This window comes from Diorhabda sublineata, unplaced genomic scaffold (genome assembly GCF_026230105.1).
Source record: "Diorhabda sublineata isolate icDioSubl1.1 unplaced genomic scaffold, icDioSubl1.1 Dsub_174, whole genome shotgun sequence".
Taxonomy (NCBI): domain Eukaryota; kingdom Metazoa; phylum Arthropoda; class Insecta; order Coleoptera; family Chrysomelidae; genus Diorhabda; species Diorhabda sublineata.
In genome coordinates, this window is record NW_026614105.1 from 1 (window position 1) to 12,891 (window position 12,891).

The following is a 12,891-nucleotide window of genomic DNA, read 5'->3' on the forward strand; positions in this document are numbered from 1 at the left end:
CATTGTTATGATAATAAAACGATTTAATTTGTATGATTAGTAAGAACATTTAATTTTTTTTATTTGATGCCTATTTGAAGTCAAATATTACCAAAGGAACTATTTTTATGTCAAATGCAGACGAAGCTACTTCCTATTTCACAAAGATGTGAGCACTTTCATAAATATATTTTTAGAGGAACTGTGATTTTTGAAAGTAATGAAAAGACTGTAACAATTTTTCTAAGAATCATAAGAATAAACCCATCTAAAACTTCAAATATTAGGTTAAATTTGGAACAGTACGATATCATGATATCTTTATTGAATTGAAAATTGGGTAATAAATTTTTTCTTACAGATGCACTATCGATATCGTTTAACACAGACTTAAATTATTTAATATTGGTACATCAGAAAAATGTAAAAGTAATGCTGATAACACCAAAGGATTAAGTAATATAGAGAAGTTATTTATTTCAAAATATATTGAGAGACCTGGCTCATGAAATAAAAGAACATATTATTATAAAATTTCCGAAAGCCTGAGTATCTCCGTTCAATCTATGAAGCTGAGTTTATAAATCATTTTATCAATAAAAAACCAAAAATTATGGATCTTTGAGCATGAGGTGTTCAGACGAAGTTATCTAAAATCAAACGAGATGGCAGAAAAAAAAAGCAGAATTTGAGGGAAAATACTAAACATTCTGATTTATACATTAAATCTAAAAATACAATCAATTATCATTCAACCACGCTTCAAGCTTGTTTTTGGGAGAAACTTCAAATTTCTTCACACTCACCTCTCAAGCATTTCAAATAGAAACCAAACATAACATGAAAATAAAAACTCACATCTTTACAAGAGACAAGATGATCACAAATGCTCGGTTTTGGTTAGGTTCCTGGTGTAAAAAAGATCCTTTATTTGGCCCCACAAATAAAAATCTAGGCAAGTTAGGTCTGAAGATCTGGATGGCCAAATAAATAAACTTGTCCTATCCACCTATCAGGGAAAGTTTGATCTAAAAAATGCACAACATATATGGAATAATATGCCAGGCAATCATCAGATTGTAAGAACATATCACTACAAATGACTAAGTAAGGGCATATTTTCTAAAAGAAAAGACACAATTCGTTTTTTCAGTTTAAATATTTTTCTTGATTAACTATCTCATTCAAAAAACTGGCCCAATTATTTGTCCGCCTAGAAACCCACGCCACTCATTTACAGACCAACGAACCTGATGTTGGATTTCCCGCCTCCAACGGGGATTAGTTTTGAACCAGTAGTGTTGTTAATTGTTAGATTTATTACCTAGTTTATTTAATGATACGTTTTCATTGTTAATAATATTAGCTTCACTTTTAGATAGCGCCATTCATCGGCAATTCTAAGATTATTAAAAGAACAGTTTAAATGATTGCAGGTAAGCCAATGTAAGAACTTTCAATACACTCTAATTTTGTTTTTATGAAGATTATAATAAGAATGAGTATTAGTTTTAGACTGATAGGTCTGCTACTTTATTTTCTATGAAAAAGTATCATTTTCCTTCGATTTTAAGAGTTTCGTAATAATTGCTCTGATTTTTCTTTCAGCCCACAACATTAGATATACCATACAAAGCTCAGTTGAGAGATATTTAATACTGATTTGAACATATCACCTCTGGGATCACTGAAAATATTTTTTCGTGATTTTTTATGTGAATATAGTGTAAGTCCAAGAATCGGCCAACATCTATTTTTCATATCTCTATATGTTAAGGGTCGCTCACACCAAAATAATGCCTAAGAAATAATGTTTATGGCAAAACAACGTTTGTCAGGTCAGCTAATATTTATTATAATAATTAGATAGAAGGGTGAATGCTCAATACATTCTTGTATAAAGAAGTATATTACATTTATGTATCTTCATATGTATCTTCAATTTTTTCAATTATATATCAATTTAATTATTATATCACTATAATCTTTTGTGAATAGTTCAAGCTTTTTATTATATTTATCTACTTTGAATATTTCAAGTGTTTGTTTTGATTTATAAATTAAAAAAAATTGTTGAAATGTTTTTTTCCAAAAATTATATTAGAATGGTCAAAAACTTGAATTGATGTTTCCCAAAAATGGGTCATAACATGAATTTGAATATAATAACAGAACCAATTTTTGAAAATATTTTCTAGTTTACAAATTTATGGTAAAATTCAACTAATTTGTTTTTTGTGCCATACTTAAAAAACCGACTCGACAATTTCATCTTAAATGAGAACTTTAGTTGCTTAAAATGGAGTTTTGGATTAAAGCAAAGGTAAAATAACATCTAATATCTGTTATTAGCAATTGACAGAAAAGTTTCTGGACATTCCAAATTTTCATGAAAATACTCCCCAAAAAATCGAAGAATACTTGGTGAAAATAATAAAATGTATTACACTCACCATTTGTACTGAAGCAATACAAATAATTATTTGTAGCTTTCTTACTACATATTGAATAAAAGGAGATTAGTAAGATTATCAAGTCATATCGATCCATCCAAAGAGCAAATACTCATTGTGATTAATCTTCTTCAGTTGAGCGACACAAAATGTATAGTTTGCTTATTACTGGGTATTGTGATAAAGCAAGAAATTTTTTTTCTTTAGTAATAATTTAATTTCCACTCCTGTCAGCATTCAGTTGAAGTTAGAGGCCTTTTTCTGTTCTCTTTCTTTCCCTAAAATAAAAAGAATTATACATTACATTTAATCAGAAAAACATTTTCACACATATGTTTTTTTGGAAAAGATCACTTTTTCTATTATATATAATATATATTATATATTTTTCAAAATTTTGTATTACTCCTCAACATTTATTACATGACAGTTTTAATAATTCATATGGAATGCAATAATGTAACAATATTTCTGCGCCTACAAGAATAAGGCTTGTGTGATTTAAATAAATGCAAAATATAGTGTTAAATTATACAAAAAATCAGCTATTCCCCCACAAAAATTCACACAAATACGTATCTAGCATATTCCGATATGTTACTAATTTGTACTTGTACCTTCTCTTTGCTCTTTATGTATGTGCTCCAGTTTCCGTATTAACAGTGAACTGATTAACAGTGAAGTGTATAAAATTCATCTTCTACTTTTGTAGTTTTGGTATTGGAATTCCACACATCAGACATAATAGTAGTTCCGGGTTCTAAGTACTGGCCAATAATATAAAGCTACACTTTTTTTCTCCTGAAAGGCACAGCAAACAAAAACATTTCCCAACCTCTTGACAAATTCCCAAAAACACCTAGTGATGCGTCCTCAATTGTATATCATTTGTGAATAAACAGGACTCATCAATTTATATGGTTTTTTTGGGTTCTTGCAATTCCCTAAAATAATTTTTGCAGTCGGTTACCTCATCATTACTCGACCCCAATTCTTCTCGGGCAACTTTCGTACCCTATTTCTCTTGTGGCCATGCATGTATCAATAATGCTAGGGTTTCATAATAATGACCAAGTCCCCATTCTCATAAGTTTCTCGAATTGGCAACTTCTCTTCTTGTACACCCACCGAACTTAATTATTACTATAAATAGTATGCATCACTTGTTTCTGCTATTTCCTTTTGGAATAATACACTTTTTTAAAAAATTCTACTGCATTTTTTCGACACTGCATTTTTCAATGAAAAAGTGCATAACTAATATTTTCAAATTGACTATCAGAACCACTCTATGATAATACTGAGAGATATTAGTCGATAACGGATAAAATACCATTTCAACATCCAATCACACACGTCACCTAATAGATTCACACAATAAACATCAGCTACAACAACATGTAATAAGGAAAGCCTAAATAAATACAATTGATAAATTAAGCTAATACCACATCTATTAAGGAATTCCAAAATCTCTCATATTCATTAAATCATTCTACAATTTTCGCCCTTTCCCACAATTTTCTACAAGAAATATTCAATACTCGAAAAGATTTCAAATGTAATTTTAAATCAACAAAAACAGAAAAGAGAACATCAGCTTAATGAGATCTATATACCATTACTATCAATCACCTTACTGACAATGTAAGTGATATATGTATGTTATAATTTATTAACCAAGCTAAAGAATAATATTATAGAGTACAACGTAATTATTGTGAATACAACAATATATATATATATATATATATATATATATATATATATATATATATATATATATATATATATATATATATATATATATATATACTACCCTCATATGTCATCACTATACTGAATAAATAAATAGCCACCTTTATATTGCCCTTCTCTTTTATGTTTTTTTATATTTCCCCATTTATCCATTTTTGTGGACATTAAATATAATATAAAATTAGTTGAAAATAAGTTGATAATTATATTGAACTATAAAGTTTTCTTCTGTTACATAGACTATGCCACTCACTTTCCTGATTGCCTTACCAACAGACAGTAGAACAAGAGTAAAAACCAGCAAAAATATCCAAATCCCCAGCCATACTGAAAACAGCTGCTAATAGAACCTTTTTCATTTCATAAATCAATTGGATGTAGATTATTTTCCATCAGTTATATAAACAGATTTAAATTGATAATACAATATGGGCTAATCTAATACAACTCCAGAAAAAAATGTTTTTATTCCTCAATTTTTCATTTTATTTATTAGGAGTTATTTGAAGGTTCACAATAAATGAATGTTTGGTATTAATTTGTTAAACAAAAGAAACTGATTTACAATACACCTTCAAGTTGTATCACAATAAATAACAAACTAAATATACGAAGGTTTACCTGTTTTATTCTGGTTCTCCGCATATGTTCTGAAGCTTCTTCCTACTACCTTTTACTAATTCATAATGGTGTTATTTGGATGCTAATATTTTTAAACTCTGTGGCTTTCTTCAGCTTCATAATTTTAACCATTTTTACTTTGAAAGTACCAACTTCACTCCTGTATTGTGCATACAAGTCAATCAACTGTTTCATGTTGTTTCGTTTTTTATTGTTCAATTTCTTTTTTTTTTTTATATGTTTTATTAAAACTATATTTATTTACTAGTAGTTTTATTTATTAGCACTTTCATTATCAGGTTTTCAAGCTACCATGTTTTTTATCACTATGCTATCTTCTTCTTTTTTCTATCTCTTGACAGGACTAGGGATATTCGATATAAATTGATGCATCGAAAACGTTATACATTTTTTTAAGCATGTTTCATTCTCATACATCTCTGCAAAACTATTTGACTGGTGATAAAAAAGGATAGAAAACTCCAAATCAAAATTCTATACTGTTATAGGGAACATTATCAGCATAGAAGATATCAGGAACACCAAATTTAGAAAACAAATCCTTACAATGCTTGATCATAGTAAAAGCTGTTTTATTTGGGTAGGAAAAACTTTCAACCAATGAGAGTAGCTGTCAACAATTAACAAATAGCTTTTGAACTGGTAATCAAAAAAGTCGGAAAAAAATATTTGCCACGGTCTTTGGTGTCGTCCATAAATTACGTGAGGTGTTCGAAGGGGGGAGGGGGTCAAGTTAAATCTTTCCAGATCTCACTTGGGGAGAGGTAGGTTTCAACAAATATCACGTATTTTTTTTCAATAGAAAACCATGTAAAATTGTGTGAAAGTAAAGTTAAATTGAAGTAAGAAATTTTTCTAGAATAAAAATATATGCGAAATTTGACACAATGGTGTTTGTTGTACTACCCCGAACTCCGCAGAGTAGCACAATAGCTCTCCGATTGTTTATGTGCTTTCGACCAGCCGTATCGATACGCGCTACTCGATGAATGTCGCAGCGTAAAGAACCGAGTAACAGCGACGCAAGTACAGGTGCTATAACCTGCTTTGTTGATGCCCGCAAATATTTTATTTAACAACTTTTTTGATACTATTTTAACGATTAAACATTAAAACGTTAAAAGACACATCTACAAGACAAAGAAATGCTGTAAAGAAGAAGTGGTAAAGTTATGGAACACAGCAAAACAAAAGTATCCAAAGAAAGAAGATTTGGTGAAACATATTCAGCATGAGATTGATCAGCTTCTAAGAGAAGCAGCGGAAAAAAGGTCTCTCTCTAAGGTAGGTTAGATACCTCTGTTTTCTATATGCTATTTATGCTATAACTTTAATATTAATTCATCTAAATATTCTTGATTTTAGTTATTTTAGGTTCTTTAGCTATTTTAGAGACCTAAAATCAAGAAAATTTAGATGCATTGATATATCAAAAGGTCTAAGAAATAAGAAATAGGAGAAATTTAATTTTATGTACAATATATTTCAAGATTGTGCTGAGGAGAAAAAAATATAGATCTTCTTAGGGGAAAGTTAAAAAATGCATAATTTTGTTTTAAACGTCTCTAATTTGTGAATCTTGAGTTTTTATAATGATACATTTATTCAAGGGAAACACTCGGAGCTCTGATAATGTTTCAACACAAGTTGATACAAGCGCTCAAGGTACGTCAAACTTAGAATGCACGATTCAAACTGAAATTAACATCCGGATTATTCAACATGAGGAATCAGTGACTCGAAATGAGATTTCTCACTATAATCAGCGGCTCATGGATCAAGATTACGATAATGAACCTCAACTGGCAGGTTAGTGTTTACCTTTTTTTTGTATGTGCGATATTTTCTTTATTTTTTCTTCCCCTACAGGTGCTACAAAACGGAAAAATCAGCGACGATGAGAGATGAGAAGTTGCGGCAAGAAATTGATAATTTTGAAAAACAGCTCAAACCTAAGGAGAACCAAAGAGTATACTCGATGAAGCATAGATAAAATAAAAATTATCGAATTGTGTTCTAAAAATCCTGGAGCAGCAAAATCGTTGATACCTCGAGTAAGCTCTAGACTTCCACGCTTCGAGGAAGAGCAGTCTGAATTGCTGAAAACTATTAGTGATTTAGCTATGTTTGGTGCATCAGCTGAGGAACGGCGTCGCTGTGAAATTGTTCCTAGTGTCCATAGTCTTTCAGAGCTCACTCAAAAACTTATCGAGCTGGGATTTAATATTTCTCGAAGCGCCGCTTACATTCGACTGTTGCCTAGACGGGCAGATACGCGGTAGGCTAAGCACCACGTAGTGACTGTAACGGTGAAGTTGAGTCGCACCAAGACCAATACTTTTTTGTAGCTTCCATAAGGTCACTAGAAACTGTAGCCTCAATACTTGGCTCTGATTCTATATCTTTTTTATCCCAAGATGACAAAGCATGGGTCCCCATAGGATTGACAACAGCAAACAAGCAGGCGCCTTTGCTAATGCACGTTGAGTATAAAGTGTCGTTACCAGATCATGACTTTATAATTGCTGCAAGACATAAATTGATCCCGAGTGTCTATGCTTTGTGTGAAGTAAAACCGAATGACATGGGGCGGCCAGAAGCCGTCTCATATAGTGGAATAACATATATAGCAATCCAAAGTGGTAAGCACTCGTCTTCGACTGCAACTAGTCAAGCTGAAGACTTGGACACTCTCTTAACTCTTCAGCCTTTTGGTAAATTAATGAAAAACGAAGACGATAAAGTCAAGCCTGTCCTTATTATTTCGAACGATGGCGGTCCCGATGAGAACCCGCGATATCGGAAAGTAATTGTACATTCTATACAGCATTTTAAAAAATATGAATTTGACGCAATATTCATTGGGACTAATGCCCCCGGCAGAAGTGCTTTCAATAGAGTAGAGAGACGCATGGCCCCACTTAGCCGAGAACTATCAGGTGTTGTTCTTCCCCATGACTCTTTTGAGTCACATCTTGACTCCACGGTAAAACAATTAATGATGATTTAAAAAAAGATAACTTCAAAAAAGCGGAAACGACGACATTTCTAATGTTCCAGATTTTCCAGCTGAAGAATGGTACACCGAGCATTTTAGAGAGAGTCAATATTTACTTCAGGTTAACAAAATTACCATTTTTCAAAAATATTTTTTTAACAAGCATCCATGCCGACAAATGCATCTTTATAAATAATCAAAAATAATTATTATTTTAGGTTGTAAAATGCGATGATCAGCAGTGCTGCAGTCCGCGTCGGAGTTCTTTACATGTACTTCTACATGATCTTTTTTTATTACCTCCATATTCCATTCAAGTTAATGGACATCCGGCGATTCCGGATCCTGAACAGCATGATGGAAAAACATTTGCACCATTCTTAATTCGCCACTGCCTACCTATTCAACCATTACACACCTTCACAAGCAAGCCTTATGACCTCTATTGTCCAAATTTAGGTCACGATATAGAAAAGAGATGCTGCAATACATGTGGTATCTATTTCGCATCCATCACAAAAGTTGCGGAACATCGATGTGCGGCTCATCATGCACGAGATGTGCAAACACTTAAATTGCGACCATAGCGTATTGTTACAAGACAAGCGACTGGGTGCAAGCGACAACGGTTTGGAGTGGCTCAATCAGAACGAAGTTGAAGGAGCAGATGATTTCATTGAAAATTATTTGAATACGTTGGTTCTAGTAGTCACTCTTGAGAGTGCACGAGTCTCCATGGACTGAATTAGAATAATCTCTTATTAATTTACGTTGAAGTATTTATTATTTAATTTCATCACAGTAATTTTTAACTAAGGCAATATTCTCAAATCAGAATTGTATACTAGTCTTTAATAAAAGTGATAGAGCAAATTGTTTTTTTTGTATTTTTTTCAAATCCAATGAATTTAACAGCCAAAAACACATTATAAAAAATCTCACGTGAGAATGGGGGAGGGGGGGAGGTAGTACAGAAAAATCTTACGAAATCTCATCAGGAGGGTGGGGAGTCGAAAAAAACTCTATACTATACTCACTCTAGATATCATGTTAAAATGTAAACAATCACCTAACTCCAGTGAAGGCTCTGACTCTAAATCAACTATAAAAAATTCAACATTAAATTTTATAAAAACACTCAAGTGTTATGTGACCTAGAGGTTTCGATTTAAAATTTCAATAGGAAATTATTGTCATGGATGTTGAAATAATTTTAGATTTATCAACATTTAGATCATTAGAATATTTCAAAGGTACAACGCTAGATTCAGCTCCTGTTTCAAGCTTAAACATAATGTCAATTGTCAATATTGTTAACAGTAATAGGTTCATACCAACTATTGTTTTTAATATTTGGCTTATGCTCATTAATAAAAATAGAATTCTCAATACCTGCATTGTTCCTACTTATAATATCTGAATTCTGAGTTTACAGTGCCCAAAACCTGTACTTCTGATGTTAATTTCTTAACCTCAGCTTCATCTTGTTCATTTCACCGATATTCTTCCTGCCTCCTGTTTTCTGGCTATTTGGAATTAGAATAATTACCTCGTTCTTACTACTTGTTTTGGTGCTGTTTGTCCTTGAAAAAACAAACCTTAGCAAAATGGCCTTTACGTTGACAAATTGCACAAGTTTGATTATAAGAGGCATTGTCTAGGTTGATGACTGAAAACACATCTTCCACATTTGCGTAAAAACTTAAGAGCATCAGCTTCTTGTGTTTTTTCTGTACCACTTTTTAATAACTCAACATGTTTCATTTAACTTTTCAATACTCCTACAATATTGAAGCATCTTGCCTAATGACATTGATGGTTCTCTTAATAAGTGTCTTTGAACCTATTTATCCAGAACACCCAGTGCTATTCTGTCTTTTATCATCCTCTCTGCATAGCTGCTTTTACACTGACCCTTTTCACACACAAACACAAACAAACAGTTTGCTGCTTGAATCTATATTTTGACCTTTTTTTTGCTGTATGCTGTTAAATTTAATTGTTTTCATACTTACATTTCTTATAATATAACACATCATCTAGTTTTGAACTTTTGGTTATTTCAAATGTATTATAGATATACAAGAATATTCAACAGCTACTTTTATATTTTCCTCAGTAGTGCTTTTTTCCGAAGCTAACAAAAATATTTCAAATCTTTGCTTCCATTTGGACCATCCATGTGGTTCCTGTACGTTAAACGCTTCCGGGGACTTGAAGCATTCCATTTTTCACTACACATTTGATACATCCGTACGATTTTCTTATTTTTAACTTCTCGTTTTTTATTATATTTATTGGAGGGAAAATGGCTTCTTTTATTTTTTATTCTTTTTAAGCTGTCGGCGATTTTCGACTACGCTTCTGACACTATGTTTCGTTGTTTATTGTTCAATTTCTTCTTTTATTAAAACTATATTTATTTACTAGTAGTTTTATTTATTAGTACTTTCATTATCAGATTTACTAGCTACTATGTTTTTATCACTGTCCCCTCTTCTTCTTTTTTATCTTTTGACAGGATCAAAACTAAATAACTAAAAATGCATAAAACTTAAAAATATAGCCGATTTTAAACGTATCAAGTAACTAAAGCCAGTTACCAAATCAAGTAGCTAAATTTAGTTACTTGTATGGTGAAAACAACTTGAAATAGTATTTGCGCAAATACCTAATTTAGTAAACTGTTTAGTCAATTGAATAGAAACAATTTCTATTTATTTGAGTAAGTAGTTTCTCCCACCACTGCTTACCGGCAACTAAAACGCCGACTAAACGAGTGTAGACAGGTTGCTTCAGTCTAGTTTATTAGTACAGAGTGAGGGAATTATTTTTATTTGATTGTGTGTAATATTAATACTATCGTCAGCTTCATTATCCTGTAACAATGTGTGTGTGTAATTATTACCATTTCTTCAGAAAATGTGATCAATCCAGTATACCTACTATACAGGAGCTCCCATCCAACTAAATAATATGTTTGGTTTGTAAAGGAGTTGCAACATTCAGTACAGTTCGAGATAATTTCAAAATATGATTTTTAATGACATCAATTATTATTTGGTACACTCTGTGTAACTCTTTCAACATCTATATCAGGTTAAAAGACAAAAATAAATAACTAGTTTTATACACGAATTGGTAAAATTAATTTGATATCATGAGATATCGTCTATTTGGTTTGATTGATTATTTTGGGGACATCCTGTAGATAAGTTTAGATTGTAACAGTGATTGATGTTTAAATAGCTACGAAAATGAATTTTTTTAAATCTCAAATACAGAAGACTCACCTTATATATATAATCTACTTTGCAAAGCATTTACAAAAAATGTGTTTGTAACAACGGAATTTTTTTTGGAAAACTACTAGAAAACATATATATGATTGATATTTTTCTAATATTATATTAGAAAATACAAATAGTTGAGAAAAACCCTGTATATCATAATTGGTAAAAAATTTTTGTTAAAAATAATTTCAGAAATAAAATAATGTGGGCAATTATAATTTTCGGTTTTCGAAAATTATTTTTAAAAATTTATTTTACATAAAATTACAATAAGTTGAATGAATACAATTAATCTCTCAAGCGTTTTAACTATAAACATTACTAAGTTGTTTATAATAATTCATATTTATAATAAAATAAATGATGATGAAGTGTTTACTCTATTTATTCTGTATATAAATGACATTGTTAAGGCTATAAAAAAGTGTAGAATCCAGCTGTTTGCTGATGACACTATGATATATACTGTGGGTGATAATGTTGATGAAATAATACAAACACTAAATGAAGAACTCAGTAATTTATTTGAATGGTTGAATATCAACTCTCTCAGACTTAATATAAATAAAACTAAATTGATGATTCTGAAAAATAAAAATAAGGTATTGACTCTCAATGCAAACAGTGTAGTTAAAATAGACAATGAAATGGTTGAAAGGGTAGTACAGTATAAGTACCTAGGTTGTATAATAGACGAAAATTTATCGTTTTCTGAGCATTATAAATTTATAACAAATAAAATTGCTAAAAAAAGTAATGTATTAGGACGTACGTCACAAAACTTGAGTTGCTGGTCTAAGTTAACTATCTATAAAACTATCATTGCTCCACATTTTTATTTTTGTTCCACATTGTTATTTTTGATGAATAATACCCAGATAGATATTTTACAGAAAAAACAAAATAAGGCATTACGTATGATTTTGAACTGTGACAGATATGCTAGAATAACTGATATGCTAAAAACAACAAAACTTTTAAGTGTAAGGCAAATTATAACTTATAACACTATGATATTTATTTACAAGATGTTGAATGATTTAGTACCTAAACACCTACTCCAAAACTGTAAATTTGTAAGAGATATACATAAATATGATACACGGTCACAAAATAATTTTTATATAAATAGGGTATCTACTAATTTCAGCCAGAATAGCTTATTTTACAAAGGTTTAAAGCAATACAATAAACTGCCTGAAAGCGTCAGGCATTCGGGTAGTCTGTCGCAGTTCAAGAATTTGTGCAAAACATTTATAAGAGAGAATATTGTTATATAAGTGGTAGCTATTTATCTGGAAGTACTGTATTTGATTTATTTATCTTCCTTCTGTGTGAATATGGAATTTTGTATATGTATATGTTCTAGCCAAGTGCTATTAATAAAGATTATTATTATTATTATATTTAATACAATTGCGTTTTATAAAATGTCCTTCGAGAATGTTCTTCATGTAACTCCTCCATCCCTAAGAATGAAAAATGACGGAGGCATTTTTCATGTCCTGTTGTCTTCTCTCTTCTAATTCGATGGTTTCTTTCTTCTTCTCTTCAAATTTCTGTTTTCTTACAAATTTACTTTTATATTTACGAATTAACGAAAATGTTATGAAAATTACACAAATTATTATTATTATAGTAAATAGTCCAATAGATACATGGTTTGGCGAATTATAAATTTCATGAATTGGTTTTATATTTCTAGCAATTTTATTGATTTCGTATAATTTGTCAAAATCTATATTAGTTAAATTAGGAGATTTATAAA

The 12,891-nt window shown here is 30.7% G+C and overlaps 1 protein-coding gene and 1 long non-coding RNA gene across 4 annotated transcripts; one reads left to right on the plus strand and one right to left on the minus strand.

Annotated features, from left to right (window-relative positions):
- Nucleotides 1-132: 132 nt before the first annotated feature.
- LOC130452103 (uncharacterized) lies at nt 133-5,150 on the minus strand. Its single transcript, XR_008910855.1, has 3 exons — nt 4,812-5,150; nt 2,433-2,710; nt 133-1,007 (listed from the first exon to the last, which is right to left on the minus strand). It is a non-coding gene; the product is annotated as an uncharacterized LOC130452103 (long non-coding RNA).
- A 169-nt stretch (nt 5,151-5,319) lies between these two features.
- On the plus strand, nt 5,320-8,703 carry LOC130452101 (uncharacterized). Of its 3 annotated transcripts, XR_008910854.1 has the most exons (4): nt 5,320-6,116; nt 6,443-6,641; nt 6,702-7,951; nt 8,049-8,703. XR_008910854.1 is itself a non-coding variant. In XM_056791420.1 (3 exons), the coding sequence occupies exons 2-3, from the start codon at nt 7,309-7,311 to the stop codon at nt 8,415-8,417; spliced, it is 699 nt and encodes a 232-aa protein (XP_056647398.1). In that variant the 5' UTR covers nt 6,618-6,641; nt 6,702-7,308; the 3' UTR covers nt 8,418-8,703. The 3 variants fall into 3 exon arrangements, 2 of the variants coding, with proteins under 2 accessions (XP_056647397.1, XP_056647398.1); XM_056791420.1 differs by lacking the exon at nt 5,320-6,116 and having other exon boundaries at nt 6,618-6,641; nt 6,702-7,638; XM_056791419.1 differs by lacking the exon at nt 5,320-6,116 and having other exon boundaries at nt 6,576-7,638.
- The last annotated feature ends 4,188 nt before the right edge of the window (nt 8,704-12,891 follow it).

Excerpts from the sequence above, each read along its gene's own strand:
- LOC130452101 (XM_056791419.1), top strand. The coding sequence starts at position 7,309 with ATGCACGTTGAGTATAAAGTGTCGTTACCAGATCATGACTTTATAATT. Across the intron at positions 7,639-8,048 it reads AGAACCCGCGATATCGGAAA|GTTGTAAAATGCGATGATCA; the intron begins GTAATTGTACAT and ends TTATTATTTTAG.